The sequence below is a fragment of the Mustela lutreola genome, chromosome 8 (genome assembly GCF_030435805.1).
Source record: "Mustela lutreola isolate mMusLut2 chromosome 8, mMusLut2.pri, whole genome shotgun sequence".
Classification (NCBI taxonomy): Eukaryota; Metazoa; Chordata; class Mammalia; order Carnivora; family Mustelidae; genus Mustela; species Mustela lutreola.
The window spans coordinates 41,977,878-41,993,236 of NC_081297.1; the positions used below are offsets into that span (position 1 = coordinate 41,977,878).

General features: G+C 43.7%; 1 protein-coding gene across 2 annotated transcripts in view; it reads left to right on the plus strand.

Annotated features, from left to right (window-relative positions):
• Positions 1 to 13,293, plus strand: part of HDHD5 (haloacid dehalogenase like hydrolase domain containing 5) — a 29,203-nt gene extending 15,910 nt beyond the window's left edge. For both annotated transcript variants that reach the window (XM_059184346.1, XM_059184347.1), the window contains exons 6-8: positions 293 to 467; positions 2,870 to 3,058; positions 3,245 to 13,293. In XM_059184346.1, the coding sequence (XP_059040329.1) occupies positions 293 to 467; positions 2,870 to 3,058; positions 3,245 to 3,578 (698 nt within the window). In that variant the 3' untranslated portion in view covers positions 3,579 to 13,293. The remainder of the gene's footprint in view (positions 1 to 292; positions 468 to 2,869; positions 3,059 to 3,244) is intronic.
• Positions 13,294 to 15,359: the final 2,066 nt, after the last annotated feature.

Sequence of the window (15,359 nt, forward strand, 5' to 3'; positions counted from 1 at the left end):
GGTTTTCTTTATTTTAACCTTTTCTGTGAAGTACTGGTGAATACAAGTGAAAATGGGAGCCCTTAGGAAGTGCCTTCCCAGGTCCTGGGCTTTGTTTACCTTGGGTGAATGAATGAATGGATCTTTGAAGGCTGGTTCTGGGAACTGTGCCCTTGCCGGGGTGTGTACTGTGGGGAAAGAGCTTGTGGTCGGGTGGCACCAGCTGGTATCAGCGGGTCTCCTAAGGGCCTTCCTCCTGCCTGCTGCAGAGGTCAGGCAGAGTGCCTCACTTCCGTGCCTCTGCTCTTTAAAGGGGTTCTTCTCCTTGGGGAGCCAGTCCGCTGGGAGACAAGCCTGCAGCTGATCATGGATGTCCTGCTCAGCAATGGGAACCCTGGGACTGGTCTAGCAACGGCTCCTTATCCCCATCTCCCTGTCCTGGCCAGCAACATGGATCTCCTTTGGATGGCTGAAGCCAAGATGCCTAGGTAAGGACACAGAGTTTCTGGCCTTGACAGTTGTGGCCATTGCCAGCTGCTGCTTGGACAGTCCTGCTGAGTTTCTTACCATCATTCTGGTACCCCTGCCTGGGTCAGCCCCGTATTTGCCACAGAAACTTGTCCTTTCTGGGAGGATTTTCAAGGGGTTATTTTGCATACTAATTAGTAAATGAAAAGTATAGCTTACTGATCACTGAAGATATGTTGAGGTGATCTTTAACACATGGCCTTTGCCCTCCAGAATCTTATTTGTTTAAGATTTAATTCATTTATAGAGAAAGAGAGAGCATGAGTGGGAGGGGCAGAGGCAGAGGGATAGGGAGAGAGAAAATCTCAAGCAGCTTCTGCGCTGACCCGACGTGGAGTTCAGTCCCATGACCTCAAGATCGTGACTTGAGCTGAAACCAAGAGTTGGATGCTCAATCAGCTGAGCCACCCAGGTGCTCCTGTTCCCCAGAATCTTAACAGAACATGTTAATGTTATTTTATTTTTTTCAGATTTAAAACTTTTTTTAAGTAATCTCTGCCCCCAACATGGGGCTTGAACTCACAAGCCTGAGATCAGGCGTTGCAAGCTCCACCCATTCAGCTTGTTGGGTGCCCCCAGAACCTGTTATTTTTTGGTCTGTGGAACCCAAACAATGAATGACTTCAATGGAGGCCTAGCAGTGCAGCTGCTCTTCTTTGCCTCCTCCCTGTAGCACTGGTTCCTTCCCTCTTTGTCTCCTCCTGCCCTTAAGATGTGGGGGCCGGGGGAGCGATAATTATTCTGACGGTTATGTAGACCAGAGAACTGAGACCCAGTGGGTAAGTGACTTTCTCAGTCTCCCCCTGCCTCACCGCTCCCTGCTCAGCTGTATAGACCTCCTCTGTCCTGTCTGAGGCCAAGCACAGTCTAGGCAGGTCTTTTTCTAGCCCTGGAGGGCCTTTCTGGAAGGATAGCTGTGGCTACTGTATACTGTTTGGTGGCTCTTATCTGCAGGGCCAAAGTCCAGAATTTTCTTTCTATGCTACTAATTCCAGTGGGCTGCGTGAGTGATTCAACAGAGGGTAGCAGGCCCCACACTGCCTCAAGTGACATGACTTAGTAACTCCAAAGAGATGGGTGTTGTGGTGTTCTCTTGTTACTTTAAAAGATGTATTTCTGTATCCCGAGGTTAGATGTTTTCTTTGAAGTATTCTTCCTACAGTTAGGATGTGCCAACACACTAGGTGAGGGGGGTTTGGCTATGTAGGCTGGAACGGAATAGCAAGTAGCAAATTTCAATTTATAAATCAGTTTTGAGATTACTTTTCACCCATTAATTTAAAAATTGGAAGTAGAATTTGTTAAATAAGTGATGCTGAAATACAACCTTAATATGTTGGACAGTATCAGAATTTGACTTAGCAGTCAGGGATGAAAACCTAAAACCCAAAATGAAAGTGTTTTCTTTTTTTTTTTTCCCTTCAAGACTTCATTTATTTATTTGTCCGAGAGTGTGAGAGAGCACACTGCTTAGGGGGAGCAGCAGGCAGAGGGAGAAGCAGTTTTCCCGCCGAGCAGAGAGCCCGATGTGGGGCTCTATTCCAGGACCCTGTGATCATGACCTGAGCCACCCAAGCGTCCCTGAAAGTGTCTTAGACAAGATAGAAGTTTCTTTTTTTTCTAATGGAAAAGAAGAATGCGGTAGGCAGTGGAGGGCTTGTGTGGATATCGCACCTGTCTGGGACATAGGCTCCTGTCTTCCTGCTATGCGATCCTTAGCCCTTCACAGAATAGTTCCAAATGGCTGCCTGAGCTCCAGGCACCAGATCAGCATTCCAGGCAGCAAGAAAGAGTGGAAAAGAGTACCCACTCTCCAGTTTCACACTTCCTAGAGGTTTAGCCCAGTATTTCTGATTTCACGGACTCTTTGGCTGTAGCTTATTCACATGGCTGCACACGAGCTGTGGTGGAGGCAAGCAAATACTTTTGTACACCTGGTCGCAATATGGTGAGCTGAAAACTGGCACTGAGAAAGAAGGGGAGAGGGCAGCCGGTAGTCTGCACAGATTTAAAGCTGAATTTAGATTTGTAGAGTCTGACTGCCTAGGTTGTAATCCTAGCTCTGCCACCTCGGGCAAGTTACTTAATATCTGTATGCCTCAGTTTCCTCACTTATAAATGAAAATGATGACAGCTCTCATGGGGTTGTTCTGAGAGTTACATGTGATATGCCACAATAGTGCTCAACAAATATTAGTAGATAACAGCAGGTCATAAAGATAGATAATAAATGTGCTTCTTACTAGGAGTAATTTCACTTTATCTGTCACCAGCAGGGTGCTGGAGTGAAAGGTTGATGTATAGGGTCCTGCTTAGAACCAGGGAGAGGAGGCCTGAGCTGCTGAGCTCTCTTCTCTGACAGGTTTGGCCACGGCACCTTTTTGCTGTGCCTGGAAACCATTTACCAGAAATTGACAGGCAAAGAGCTGAAATACGAGGGCCTGATGGGCAAACCCAGTGTCCTCACTTACCAGTATGCAGAGGACCTGATCCAGCAGCAGGCAGAGAGGCGGGGGTGGGCAGCCCCCATCCAGAAGCTCTATGCTGTCGGGTAAGTACTTTTCCATCTCCTCATCACTTTTGGACTTCCCCTGCCCTTCCTCCCTACCTACTCACCGACCTGTTTCCCTGTATGTAACACATACTAGTCCTACAGTTGTCCTCTGCTCTGTGTGCCTTGTAACACTAAACTGGGGTATTCTCTTCTTTCCTTTTCCGGTATGGCTGCCCCTTCCAGTGATAACCCTATGTCTGATGTCTACGGTGCCAACCTGTTCCACAAGTACCTGCAGATGGCGAAGCATGGTGGGGCAGAGGAGTGGGGGGCCAGTGGCTTGTGGAAGCAGCGGCCCTCAGCAACTCAGAGCTGCGCCTCTATCCTAGTGTGCACTGGTGTGTACAATCCCAAGGGCCCAGAGCCCACCAGGCCCACCCAAGAAGCAGAGGCGGCTCCATTTCATGGGCACCGGGACTTCAGCTTCAGTCCAGGGCTCATGGAGGCATCGCACATTGTGAATGATGTGAATGAGGCTGTACAGCTGGTTTTCCACAAGGAGGGTTGGGCTTTGTAGTAAGGGCTGTGCACTGGAGATGAGGGAGGGACCCTGGAGCTAGAGGGGAGTCCTGTTGACTAACTTTTGGCCCACATCACTGGGCATCAAGTCAGGGCCGCTTCCCAGGACACTCTGTGTGGCCCCACGGTGGATATTACTGGTCACTTGGAAGAAGACACTGGCTTTTTCTCCTGCTGGGCAGTAGCCACAGAATGGTACCCCGGGAGCATTTTGGGTAGAACCATCAGGATTTTCTGGGCCCAGTTCCTGTCTGCTTCTGACAGTCTGACCTTGGGCCAGTCCCTTTACCTCTGTTCCTCAGTTTCTTCTCTCATTTCAGTAGGGACTTAAGAAAAAAGGGGAAGTGGTGGGAAATAATGTGGAGCCTTGTCTGCACTGAGGGCACCGCTGCATGCCAGCAAGCTGTGTCACTAATACTATGGTACTGCTTTTTATTGTATTTTAGCTTACTGCCCAGAGACTTTGAGGCTTATTTTTTTTAATTAAAATAATCATAATAAATATTCATTATGCTGTCAGTTGTGAACCACTTCTGGAATGTACTGAAAAGTCCTGTTGAGGAAGGATAGCGGGTGAGCCCTGAAGCAAAGAGATTGGTGCCATTTTGCTCCCATAAGGCACTGAGGTCTTCTTTCCTACCTTTGTTCTCCTTTCCACCACTAATCCCCAGCCTGGCCCTGGCCTGCAAAGCCCGAGTCTGTCTGCGAAGTAGTTATGCCCAGGCTTTGGCATGTACATTACAACTCCTCTGGTGTGGAAAAGAAAGGATCTTGTTTATAGTTTCTTCTGAAGGAAGGAGCTTTTTCTATAATGATCCTGGCAAGTACATATTTCTTATATTCCTCCCTCTAGGAGTGACCCATTTTCACTTTTCCATGGTATGTGTCGTCCACAGTCCCGTTTGCCAAATCCCCTCGTCCTTGCCCTCATGTTACTCTAGCAGTCATTTTCATGTGCCACAAGCTGGTGACTCCTTCCCCTCTTCTCAAAACACTAATTACTTGGCTGTATCTCACTGATTTCTTGACACCTTTGTTTGGATACTTGGTAGTCATTCAGAGAGGAGAGAACACAGGGGCCTGGGAAGGAGTGGCCACTGAAATCGAAGGGGAATCGTGAGTGAATGGGTGTCTGGGAAGCTGAGTGAACATGTTTTACAAAGGAGAGAGTGATGAGCTCTGCTCACTCCGTAAGTATCAGAGCTTGGCTGTGTCCAAAGCCAAATATAGCCCAACCCTACTGCTAGTACCCAGGTGGGGTCCTGCTGCACGCACCCCTTCCCCCCAACAGTAGGCAGTAGCACTGAAGACAGTAGGCTAAAGGCCTGGACTCACCCTTGTTTTCCCCCACCCCCAAATTATTTATTTACTTATTTGACAGAGAGAGAACACAAGTAAGCAGAGCGGCAGGTAGAGGGAGAGAGAGAAGCAGGCTCTCGTCTGAGCAGGGAGCCCGATGCGGGGCTCGATCCCAGGACCCCAGAATCATGACCTGAGCTGAAGGCAGCTGCTTAACCAACTGAGCCACCTAGGTGCCCCCATCCTTGTCTTTAATCTAGCCAGTCCATCCGTATATCCTGCAGCTTTGCCTTCAGAATATGCTGAGTGTAAGCACTTTCCAGCCTTCGATGCTGCCCTGCTCCAGGCTGCTGGCTTCTCTGGCCTGCATTGTTGTGGCAGCCTCCAGTCTGACCTCCCTGTCTCATTTCCTCCTCCCTTTTTGCAGCTCTCCCCTCAGCACCCCAGAAGCCGCATCCTAAGTTTGACCTGTTCTCTGATGAAAACCCTCCCGTGACTTCTGCTCTCCCAGAGGAAGAGCCCTCAGCACAGATGCCTCTCCATCCTGTTCTCCCACTTTCCCTTTCATGTCGTACCAGCCCTGCTGGCTCCCTTGCCAGTCCACTGTACCATTCCTGTCCCGGGACCTCTGCACTTGCGGTTCACTTTACCTTATCTCCACTATTCACACGGCTCACCCCTTCCCCTTTTTTTTTCCCCCTCTTGTCACTTCTCAAATATCTGGTGGATATGTCATCTCAGACTGTCTCAACTTTTTTTTTTTTTTTTTAAAGATTTTATTTATTTATTTGACAGAGAGAGATCACAAGCAGGCAGAGAGGCAGGCAGAGAGAGAGGAGGAAGCAGGCTCCCTGCAGAGCAGAGAGCCCGATGCGGGGCTCGATCCCAGGACCCTGGGATCATGACCTGAGCCGAAGGCAGAGGCTTTAACCCACTGAGCCACCCAGGCGCCCCTGTCTCAACTTTTTATAACAAGTAGTACTCTATCCCTCTTACCTGCTTAATCTTTTCCATAGTCCTTATCACCCCATGATCTATATTTATGTCTTTATTCTGTGTCTTTTACTAAAATATAAGCTCTGTGGACTTTGTCCATATTGATTCACTCTTGTGTACCCACACCCATATGCCTGGCACTTGGTAAGTTTGCAGACCCTGTGAAGTCCTTCTAAAGTGTCTTTGAGACATATGTGATTTTCATTTCTTTTCCGTTGGGCATCATGGCAAAAGTGAAAAGACTAAGGGTCTTGGAGTCAGGCAGACCTGGAATCAAATCCTAGCTGCCACTCACCAGCTATATGGCCTTGGGCAATTTCCTTCACTTCTCCAAGCTTCCATTTTCTCATCTGTAAAATTGGCATTGGCAGTGTGTATTTCATAAATGAACTATTTTTAAGTACAGTACTGTATCATTTAGGATTTTATTCAGCTGCTTGTTACAGAAATCTGACTACAGTGGCTTGAAGAAATAGGTGGTTATTTTTCTAAGCAATAGGAAATTCAGAGTAGGCATCTCGGGCTGGGGAACCAGCTCAAGGGTGTGTCATCAAGGACTCTGGTTCTTGGCCTATCCAATACTTAGCATGTGTGTTTGTCCACTTGCAAGATGGCATCATTCTGCCCTTGGGCCTCAGCCACATTCCAAGGTGGAAGGAGGAAAAGGTAAAGATAAAGATAAAGCAGGTGGAGCCGGATTCCTTTATTTACTTACTTGTACATTTTTTTAAAAAGATTTATTCAAGAGACAAAAAGAACATGAGCAGGGTTGAGGAGTTGGGGAGAGGGAAAAGCAGACTGCGGAGCAGGGAGCCTGACGCTGGGCTTGATCCCAGGAACCTGAGATCATGACCTGAGCCTAAGGTAGACACTTAACTGGCAGAGCCACCCAGGCTCCCTGAGCTGGATTCCTTTAAAAGAGTTTTTCCAGACTTTGGATCTGTCTGGTTGACTACAGGTGGATCATACAGGCACCAGTAGCTACAAGGAGGCAGGGACAGGGTGCACTGTTGTTCAAACAAAATCAGGGTCTATTTATAAGGAAGACCAGTAGAATGGATGGTGGGTAGACAACTAAGTAGTAAAACACCAGCTCCTGGGATCCAGAAGGCGTTTAATTGTGAATATTTCTTCCAAGTGCTCTGAAGAAATGGGTAAGCCCTGGGCTCGGAAACATCTTGTCTGGTAGTCATCTGAGCTGTTGGGTTGAGTAACAGGCTTGCTAGGTTATATTTGTGCATCACTTAACCTTTTTCAAAGCACTTTAAGTTAGACGTCATTCATCCTATTTTATTAGAGCTTCCCAAAGCCCCTAATGGTGAGAGAATTCTTATCCCATCTTTATAAATGAAGACACTCTGGCAGAGACTATTCATTCTTTCACTTCTGAAACATCTATTGGAGATCTGTTCGGTGCCAAGTACCATTTTAGGTGCTATAGCAATGACCAGTCATTGGCAACAGTACCTGCCCTCAAGGAGTTTACCTTTCACTGATGATGTGTCCAAAGTCAGTTAGCAAACTGAGGGGCTGGGCTTGCAGTTCAGTCTCCCGACAGAGCCCAGTGTTTTCTCTGAGATACGCACTAGACTCTTTACACCCTTAGCCAGTCCACTGCCCTTCTCCAAGCATTGCTTTATATACTGGAGCAGCTGCTGTCATGTGTATAGCCCATGTGAGCTCTCGTTGGGCCAAATAGGTCAAGCTTACCAAATGGAATGACAGGTGAGTACAGAAATGAGTTGGATAATAAAGCCAAGTATGACTATGTGGGGAGGAATCTTGCCAGAGTCAAGATTCCTTTGCTCCATGTTGAAATGACAGAATGGCAACATCTCTGTGTCTATCTGCCTCTGGCTCTTCCCTTTGGCTGCCTGTCATTCTGGCGCTGTGGCCGTTTCCCTCTCACTTGTTTGGGTTTCCCAAGGATACCACCAGCCATTCCAGACTGGGTGCCGAAGAGCAAGTGTCTGCAACGGTATTTCTGCAAAGCTGTGTTGGAAGGCAGGGCCACCCACTCAGCTCTCAAGTCTTGTCCCTTAGGGGCTTTGTCTAAACTATGGAACCAAAACTGACAACCAACTGCTTCATTTGCTCAGTCCCAAGGTAAATGAAAATGTTACCTTTTTGTGTTTTGATGGAGCCAAGTGAACACAAAACAAAAAAGACTAAGTCAAACTGAACAACAAGTGGGCCCATATTTTTATTAAAATTATTAACATGGGGCAAACCTATACCTTGGGGTGTTCGCACTAAACAGAATTAATTACCTTGGGTCCCTTCAGTCATTACCCTGGAGCCAGAACATAGCGGCACTTCCTTGGCGTTCCCCTTGGTGGCAGCAGCTCCCGGCCTCCTGAGGACACCTCTAGGCTGCCAGAGGCAGGTGCTTCTAGCAAGTTGGTAATCAGGACTCCCAGCAGAGCTAGGGTTGCCATAGCAACCGGAAGCTGCCTTGAGGGTGGAATTTTAAAATATCTCAGCTATAATAGTGTTTTTCCCCCAAATCACTGTCACTCCCCCAGTGCTGCATGGTGTTGCTGAGGCTGGGGCCATCTTGGGACGCCTGTTTCTCTGCCTGGGGCTTTTGGCAGCTTCAGGGATTGGAGGTGGGAGGATTGTCTCAGGGTGTGAACTGCTGGGAAGCTGACAGCTTTAGCTTTTGCTTCCAGGCTCCTCTAGCTCTTGGTTCCAAAAGCCTTCTGTCATTTTCTATTTTTTTGGGAGGTTTAGAAGAAGGGTCTAGCTTGAAACTCTCCCCACCTCCTCCCACTCTGATTCGAGCATTCTGGCTTACACTCCTACCAGATCAGCCTTAGCATTTCTGGGACCTCTCTGGAGAGGGAGGGGCATGTACCTTGCCTGCTTTTTCTTTTGGTCTTTCTAACTTCCTCTTTTGGCTTCATTTATTTACTTAGAAAATGATTGTTGAGCACCTACCTACTAAGCCCAAGAATAAGAAGTGAGAAACAGCCCTGGTCTTGAAGGAGCTCACTGTCTTGACATGACTTGGCCCCTCTCCAGTTTCAAACATTTTTATAAACTTACTAAGAGTGTTCTGTTGGCAGAGGGATACAAACCAATGGCACAGAGTAGCATGCAGAAACATATATGTGATAAGTGTCTATCAATGGATGAATCGATAAAATGTATACATTTACCTATACACAATGGAATATTTAGCTATAAAAAGAAGGAAATCTTTCATTTACAGTAACCTGGATGGCCTCAATGGCATTATGCTAAGTGAAGTAAGTTATAGAAAGGTAAATACTCTCTGATCTCACTTACATGTGGAATCTAAACAACAACAAAAAATCAAAAAAAACCCACCACCGGGCTTACAATATAGAGAAGAGATTGGTGGTTGTCAGAGGTGGGGGGTGAGGGTAGACAGAATGGGTGAAGGGGGCCAAAAGGTATAAGCTTCCAATTATAAAATTAGTTAAGTTGTGGGGACGTAGTATGCAACTTAGCGACTTAATACTGTATTAAAAGGGCACCTAGGTGACACATTGTTTGGGCAGCCAACTCTTGGTTTCCGCTTGGGTCATGATCTCAGGGTTGTGAGATCAAACCCCACATTGGGCTCATCGAGGAGTCTGCTTGGAATTTTCTCATTCTCTCTCTCCCCCTCCTGCTTATGCTCTCTGTCAAAATAAATAAACCTTTTAAAAAAACATATTACATATTTGAAAGTTGCTGAGCCTATTGTGGGGCTTGATCCAGGGACCTGCGATCATGACCTGATCCAAAGGCAGATGTTTAACAACTGAGCCACCCAGGTGTCCCAAGATTGATTAGTTTTAAGTAATCTCTATAGCCAGTATGGGGCTTGAACATACAAGCATGAGGTCAAGAGTTGTTATGCTCCACCAACTGAGCCAGCCAGGTGCCCAAGTTATACTTCAATTTTAAAAAATATATAATGTTGTAATGTAAATTATACCTCCATTTTTTAAAAAAGTGGGATAAATTTTAGCCTTTAAATTGTACTGTGTCTCCTTGCTGTGTGATTGTACAGCATCACAAACTACTTGCTCAGGTAACTCAATAATCGCATTCAAATTACTTATTTAATGTTTGCTTTTCCCCCTAGCCTGGAAACTCTACTAAAAGTTGCAGAAAGAACTATGGCTTTCAAGATACTTAGAATACAGGAACTAACATTCATTTTAACAGCTGCAGTACAGCATGGTAAAGATATCCAGAAGCATACACTGGATGTTAAGAGCCACAGAGGTCAAAGAACATTTTTAGTCAAGCTAGAACTCTAAACATAGTAAAATTAGATGAAATCTATGGTTGGTCCATTAAATGAAAAGTCAGCAATTGTAAAAGGTGATATTTATATATTTATATATCCTTAAATATATATATATATTAATATATTTAAATATATATATTTATATATCCTTAAAGATTTTATTTTAACTCGACTACATAAATGCACATTTATTTATAAATCTTTTCATATGGTTAATGCCGTATATTTGATATGGGTCTTCTACTGAATTTGGATCTTCTTTCTTGCGTAAGCCATGTCTACAATGACCCATCACTCATGATTTCCACTTATGGTTTCTAAAAAAAGAAAGAAATACATATATGAAAATATATGATAATGTGATTAGCTAAATAAATGTTGGGGTTCCTGGTTGGTTCATTTGGTAGCATGTGACTCTTAAGTTCAGGGTTGTGAGTTGGAGCCTCATGTTGGATGTAGAGATTACTTAAAAATAAAATCTTATAAATGTTTATTGCTCATTTCATAGTCTGATGTGGGCTAGGTGGCTAGTCTTGACCTTTCCCCTCCAAGTAGTGATTCAGGGATCCTGGCACCTTCCATTTCGTGATGCTGTCATCTTCAGCATATGATTTCCAAGGTCTCTGTAGGAGGGAGAGAGAGTGGATGACTATGAAGCAATTTATGATCAGTCCGGGGAGTGGTACACATCACTTCTGTCCATATCCAGGCACATGGTTCCAATGCAACTACAAGGAAGATGGGAAATATCTTCCTTTGTGCCTAGAAAAAAGAAATAAGCAGCATCTTACCCTGTCTTTGTTGCCACACTACTATTTACTAGGCTAAAGAAATTGTTTTGCTAAATTTTTGTTTAATGAATGTTGGAAGTTGTTTATACTTATTGAGTTGATTATAAATGCTTTTCTCCTTTGATATGTTAATGTGATAAGTTACAGTATAGATTTTTTTCCATCTCTTCATCTTCCTTGCACCCTTGTGATAAAACTTAATTGGTTACGTTGCATGTTGCTGGCTGCTACTGGCTAGCATTTGTTTAGGAGCTCTTTGTTTATATTCATAAGTGAAATTTGCCTGTATATTTTTAATTATTTTCTGCTGTCTTTGTCTGGTTTTGATATCATTATATTAGCCTCATAAAATAAATGGTGGTCCATTTTATCTTTTCCTATTTTCTGTAGCAGCTTGTTTAGAATAGGATTATAGATTTTATTTATTTATTTGACAGACAGATCACAAGTAGGCAGAACAGCAGGCAGAGAGAGAGGGGAAGCAGGCTCCTCTCTGAGCAGAGAGCCCAATGCGGGGCTCGATCCCAGGACCCTGAGATCAAGACCTGAGCTGAAGGCAGAGGCTTAACCCAGAGCCACCCAGGCATCCCTGGATTATCAGTTTCTTGAATATTGGTGGAACACACAGATAATTACCTGGGCCTGATAAATTTTTGGGGGGTGCTTTTAATTACTGATTCACTTTCTTTAAGAATTAAATATATATTCAAATTTTGCTATCTCTGGCAGTTTAGGAAGGTCATGTTTTTTCTGGGGCATTTATCATATTTCTCTTAATCTTCAAATACATTGGTATAATGTTTTTCATAATATTCTTTTTTTAAAAAGATTTTATTTATTTATTTGACAGAGAGAAATCACAAGTAGATGGAGAGGCAGGCAGAGAGAGAGAGAGGGAAGCAGGCTCCCTGCTGAGCAGAGAGCCCGATGCGGGACTTGATCCCAGGACCCTGAGATCATGACCTGAGCTGAAGGCAGCAGCTTAACCCACTGAGCCACCCAGGTGCCCCATTTTTCATAATATTCTTATTAAAAATCTCTGTTGTTTTGGAGTGCCTGTGTGGCTCAGTGGGTAAAGCCTCTGCCTTCAGCTCGGGTCCTGGTCTCAGGGTCCTGGGATCGAGCCCGGCATGGGGCTCTCTGCTAGCAGGGAGCCAGCTGCCCTCTCTCTCTGCCTGCTTCTCTGCTTACTTGTGATCTCTCTCTCTGTCAAATAAATAAATAAAATAAAAAAAAAACAACTCTGTTGTTTCTATACTTAGATCTCCTTTTTCATTCCTTTTTTTTTTTTTTAAAGGTTTTATTTATTTATTTGACAGAGAGAGATCACAAGTAAGCAGAGAGGCAGGCAGAGAGAGAGGAAGGGAAGCAGGCTCCCTGCTGAGCAGAGAGCCCCATGCGGGACTTGATCCCAGGACCATGAGATCATGACCTGAGCCGAAGGCAGCGGCTTAACCCACTGAGCCACCCAGGCGCCCCTCCTTTTTCATTCCTAATATTGTTTTATTTATCCTTTCTCCCCTTTTCCTTAATAAATTTTTACAGATATTTGTGTATGTAAATGTCAATTTTAATGATTTCTGTTCTTTAATATTTTCTTTATGTTTTCAGTACAGTTGCTCTTTCTCTCACTTATTTGGGTGCTTAGCCTACTAATTTTTAGTCTTCCTGCTTTTGTAACAGACATTTAAGGCTATAAATTTTGCTCTAAGTCTTGCTTTGGCTGTATCACATTCATTTTGACAGTATTTTCACAATCATTTAGTTCTAAATGTTTTCCAGTTTTTACATGAGTTATTGGGAAGTATGTTTTAAAATATTCCAAATAGGTGTGCTGGGAAGCTCAGTCAGTGAAGGGTCTGCCTTTGGCTCAGGTCTTGATCTCTGGGTTCTGGGATCAAGCTCTGTGTTGGGCTCTCTGTTCAGCAGGGAGTCTGCTTCTCCCTCTCCTGCCTCTCCCCACTGTTTGTGCTCTCTCTCAAACAAATAAATAAAATCTTTCTAAAAAAAACAAAAGCTCCTGAATAAGTGTTTAAAAAAACAATAAAAATATTCCAAATGTGTGGGGAGTTGTTGGTTGGTTATCTTTCGTTACTGTGTTCTAATCTAATTGTTCTGAGGTCAAGGAATATAGTCTGTACATGGTCAGGTTTTGTAATGCTGCACGTATATTTGTAAACAATGTGTAGTAATCTAATTTGGAGGATATAAAGTTCTATATTCAGCCATTATATCAAGCTTGTTAATGATGCAGTTAAAACTATATTTCTTCACCAGTGTTTCAACTATTTGATCTATCTATTACTAAGAGATGTATTTATATCCCCCACTATAATAAAATACTTGCCAATGTCTCATAATTATCCATTTTTACTTTATACATTTTGAGGCTATGTTATTTGGCACATACATGTTCAGAATTATGATATCTTTCTGACACGTGGTTCTTTTGTAGCAGCAAATTTTCTAAGTGCTTTCAAAATATTAATTATACATTAATTTTTTTTACCCCTCATAACAACTCTGTGAAGTAAGTACTATTATTTTCTCCATTTTATAGATGAGAAAATTGATGACAGAGAGATTAAGTACTTTACCAAAGGTTACTCAGATTCTAAGTGGTGGAGTTAGGATTTGAAGCTGAGGATAGATACCTGTATTTTTTAAGGATTTATTTATTCAGAGCAAGCGAGCATGAGTGGGCAGAGGGACAGTGGGAGAGAATCTCAAGCATACTCCCTACCAATTGCAGAGTTCGACCACATGACTCAGAGACCATGACCTGAGCTGAAACCAAGAGTCAGACACCCAGAACATACATTTCAAACCAAGTGGACTGAGCCACCCAGATGCCTCTAAGCTGTATTTTTTTAAAATCATAGTTGCATTTTGGTTTCTCTTATTTCTGATGAAAAGTCTGCTGTCAATCTAACTTGTTCTTTGAAAGTAAGTTGTTTTACTGTCTAGTTTCTTCCTTCCTTTCCTTTTTTAATTTTTTTTTTAGATTTTATTTATATGACACACACACACATACACGCACACACACACACACAGATCACAAGTAGACAGAGAGGCAGGCAGAGAGAGGGGGAAGCAGGCTCCCCCGCTGAGCAGAGAGCCTGATACGGGGCTCAATCCCAGGATCCGAAGATCATGACCCAAACCAAAGCCAGAGGCTTAACCCACTGAGCCACCCAGGTGCCCCTTTCTTTCTTTCTTTCCTTTTAAAGATTTTATTTTGGGGCACCTGGGTGGCTCAGTGGGTTAAAGCCTCTGCCTTCGTCTCAGGTCATGATCCCAGGGTCCTGGATCGAGCCCCACATCCGGCTCCCTGCTCAGTGGGGAGCCTGCTTCCTCCTCTCTCTCTGCCTGCATCTCAGCCTACTTGTAATCTCTGCCTGTCAAATGAATAAATAAAAATCTTTAAAGATTTTATTTTACTTACTTGACAGAAAGAGAATGTGAGAGAGGGAACACAAGCACGCGGGTGGGAGAGGGAGAAGCAGGCTTCCTGTCAAGCAGGAAGCCCAATGTGGGACTTGATCCCAGGACCTTGGGATCATGACCTGAGACAAGGCAGATGCTTACTGACTGAGACACCCAGGCTCCCCTACTGCCTGCTTTCTCTTAAGATCTTTTTGTTGTTGAGACGTTTTGTAGTTTCACTTCAAAGCATCTAGGAGCATGTTTATTTTTATTCATCCGGTTTAGGATCCATTGCAATTTCTAAATCTCTGGACTGGAGAAGTTCTTTCACAAGTTTTGGAAAATTTTCAGCTAAAATTTCTTTATTGTCTTTTTCCCATTGTTCCTAGTTTCTCCTTCTGAAACTTCTTTAGGTATATTTTGGATCTTCCCAACTTATCCACCATGTTTTGGATTTCTCTTTTATGTATTCCACTCTCTAGCTCTCTGTACTGCATTCTAGAGAATTTCTTCAGATGTATTATTAAGTTTACTAACTCTTCAGTTGTGTCTATTTTTTTCTTAATTCATCTATTAAATTCTTTTCAGTGACTATATATTTGAAATCTGAAGTACTAATTTTTATTTTTATTTATTTATTTTAAAAAAGATTTTATTTATTTATTTGATAGACAGAGATCACAAGTAGGCAGAGAGGCAGGCAGAGAGAGGAAGGGAAGCAGGCTCACTGCTAAGCAGATAGCCTGATGCGGGCTCGATTCCAGGACCCTGGAATCATGACCTGAGCCGAAGGCTGAGGCTTTAACCCACTGAGTCACCCAGGCACCCCTGAGGTACTAATTTTTAAAGAAATCTTTTTTTGTATTAAGTGATTTTTTTTTCTTGTGTAACATTTAATTTGATTCACTTTTTAAATTTTTTAAAAATTTATTTATTTATTTATTTGACACAGAGAGATCACAAGTAGGCAGAGAGGCAGGCAGCAAGGGAGGGGGAAGCA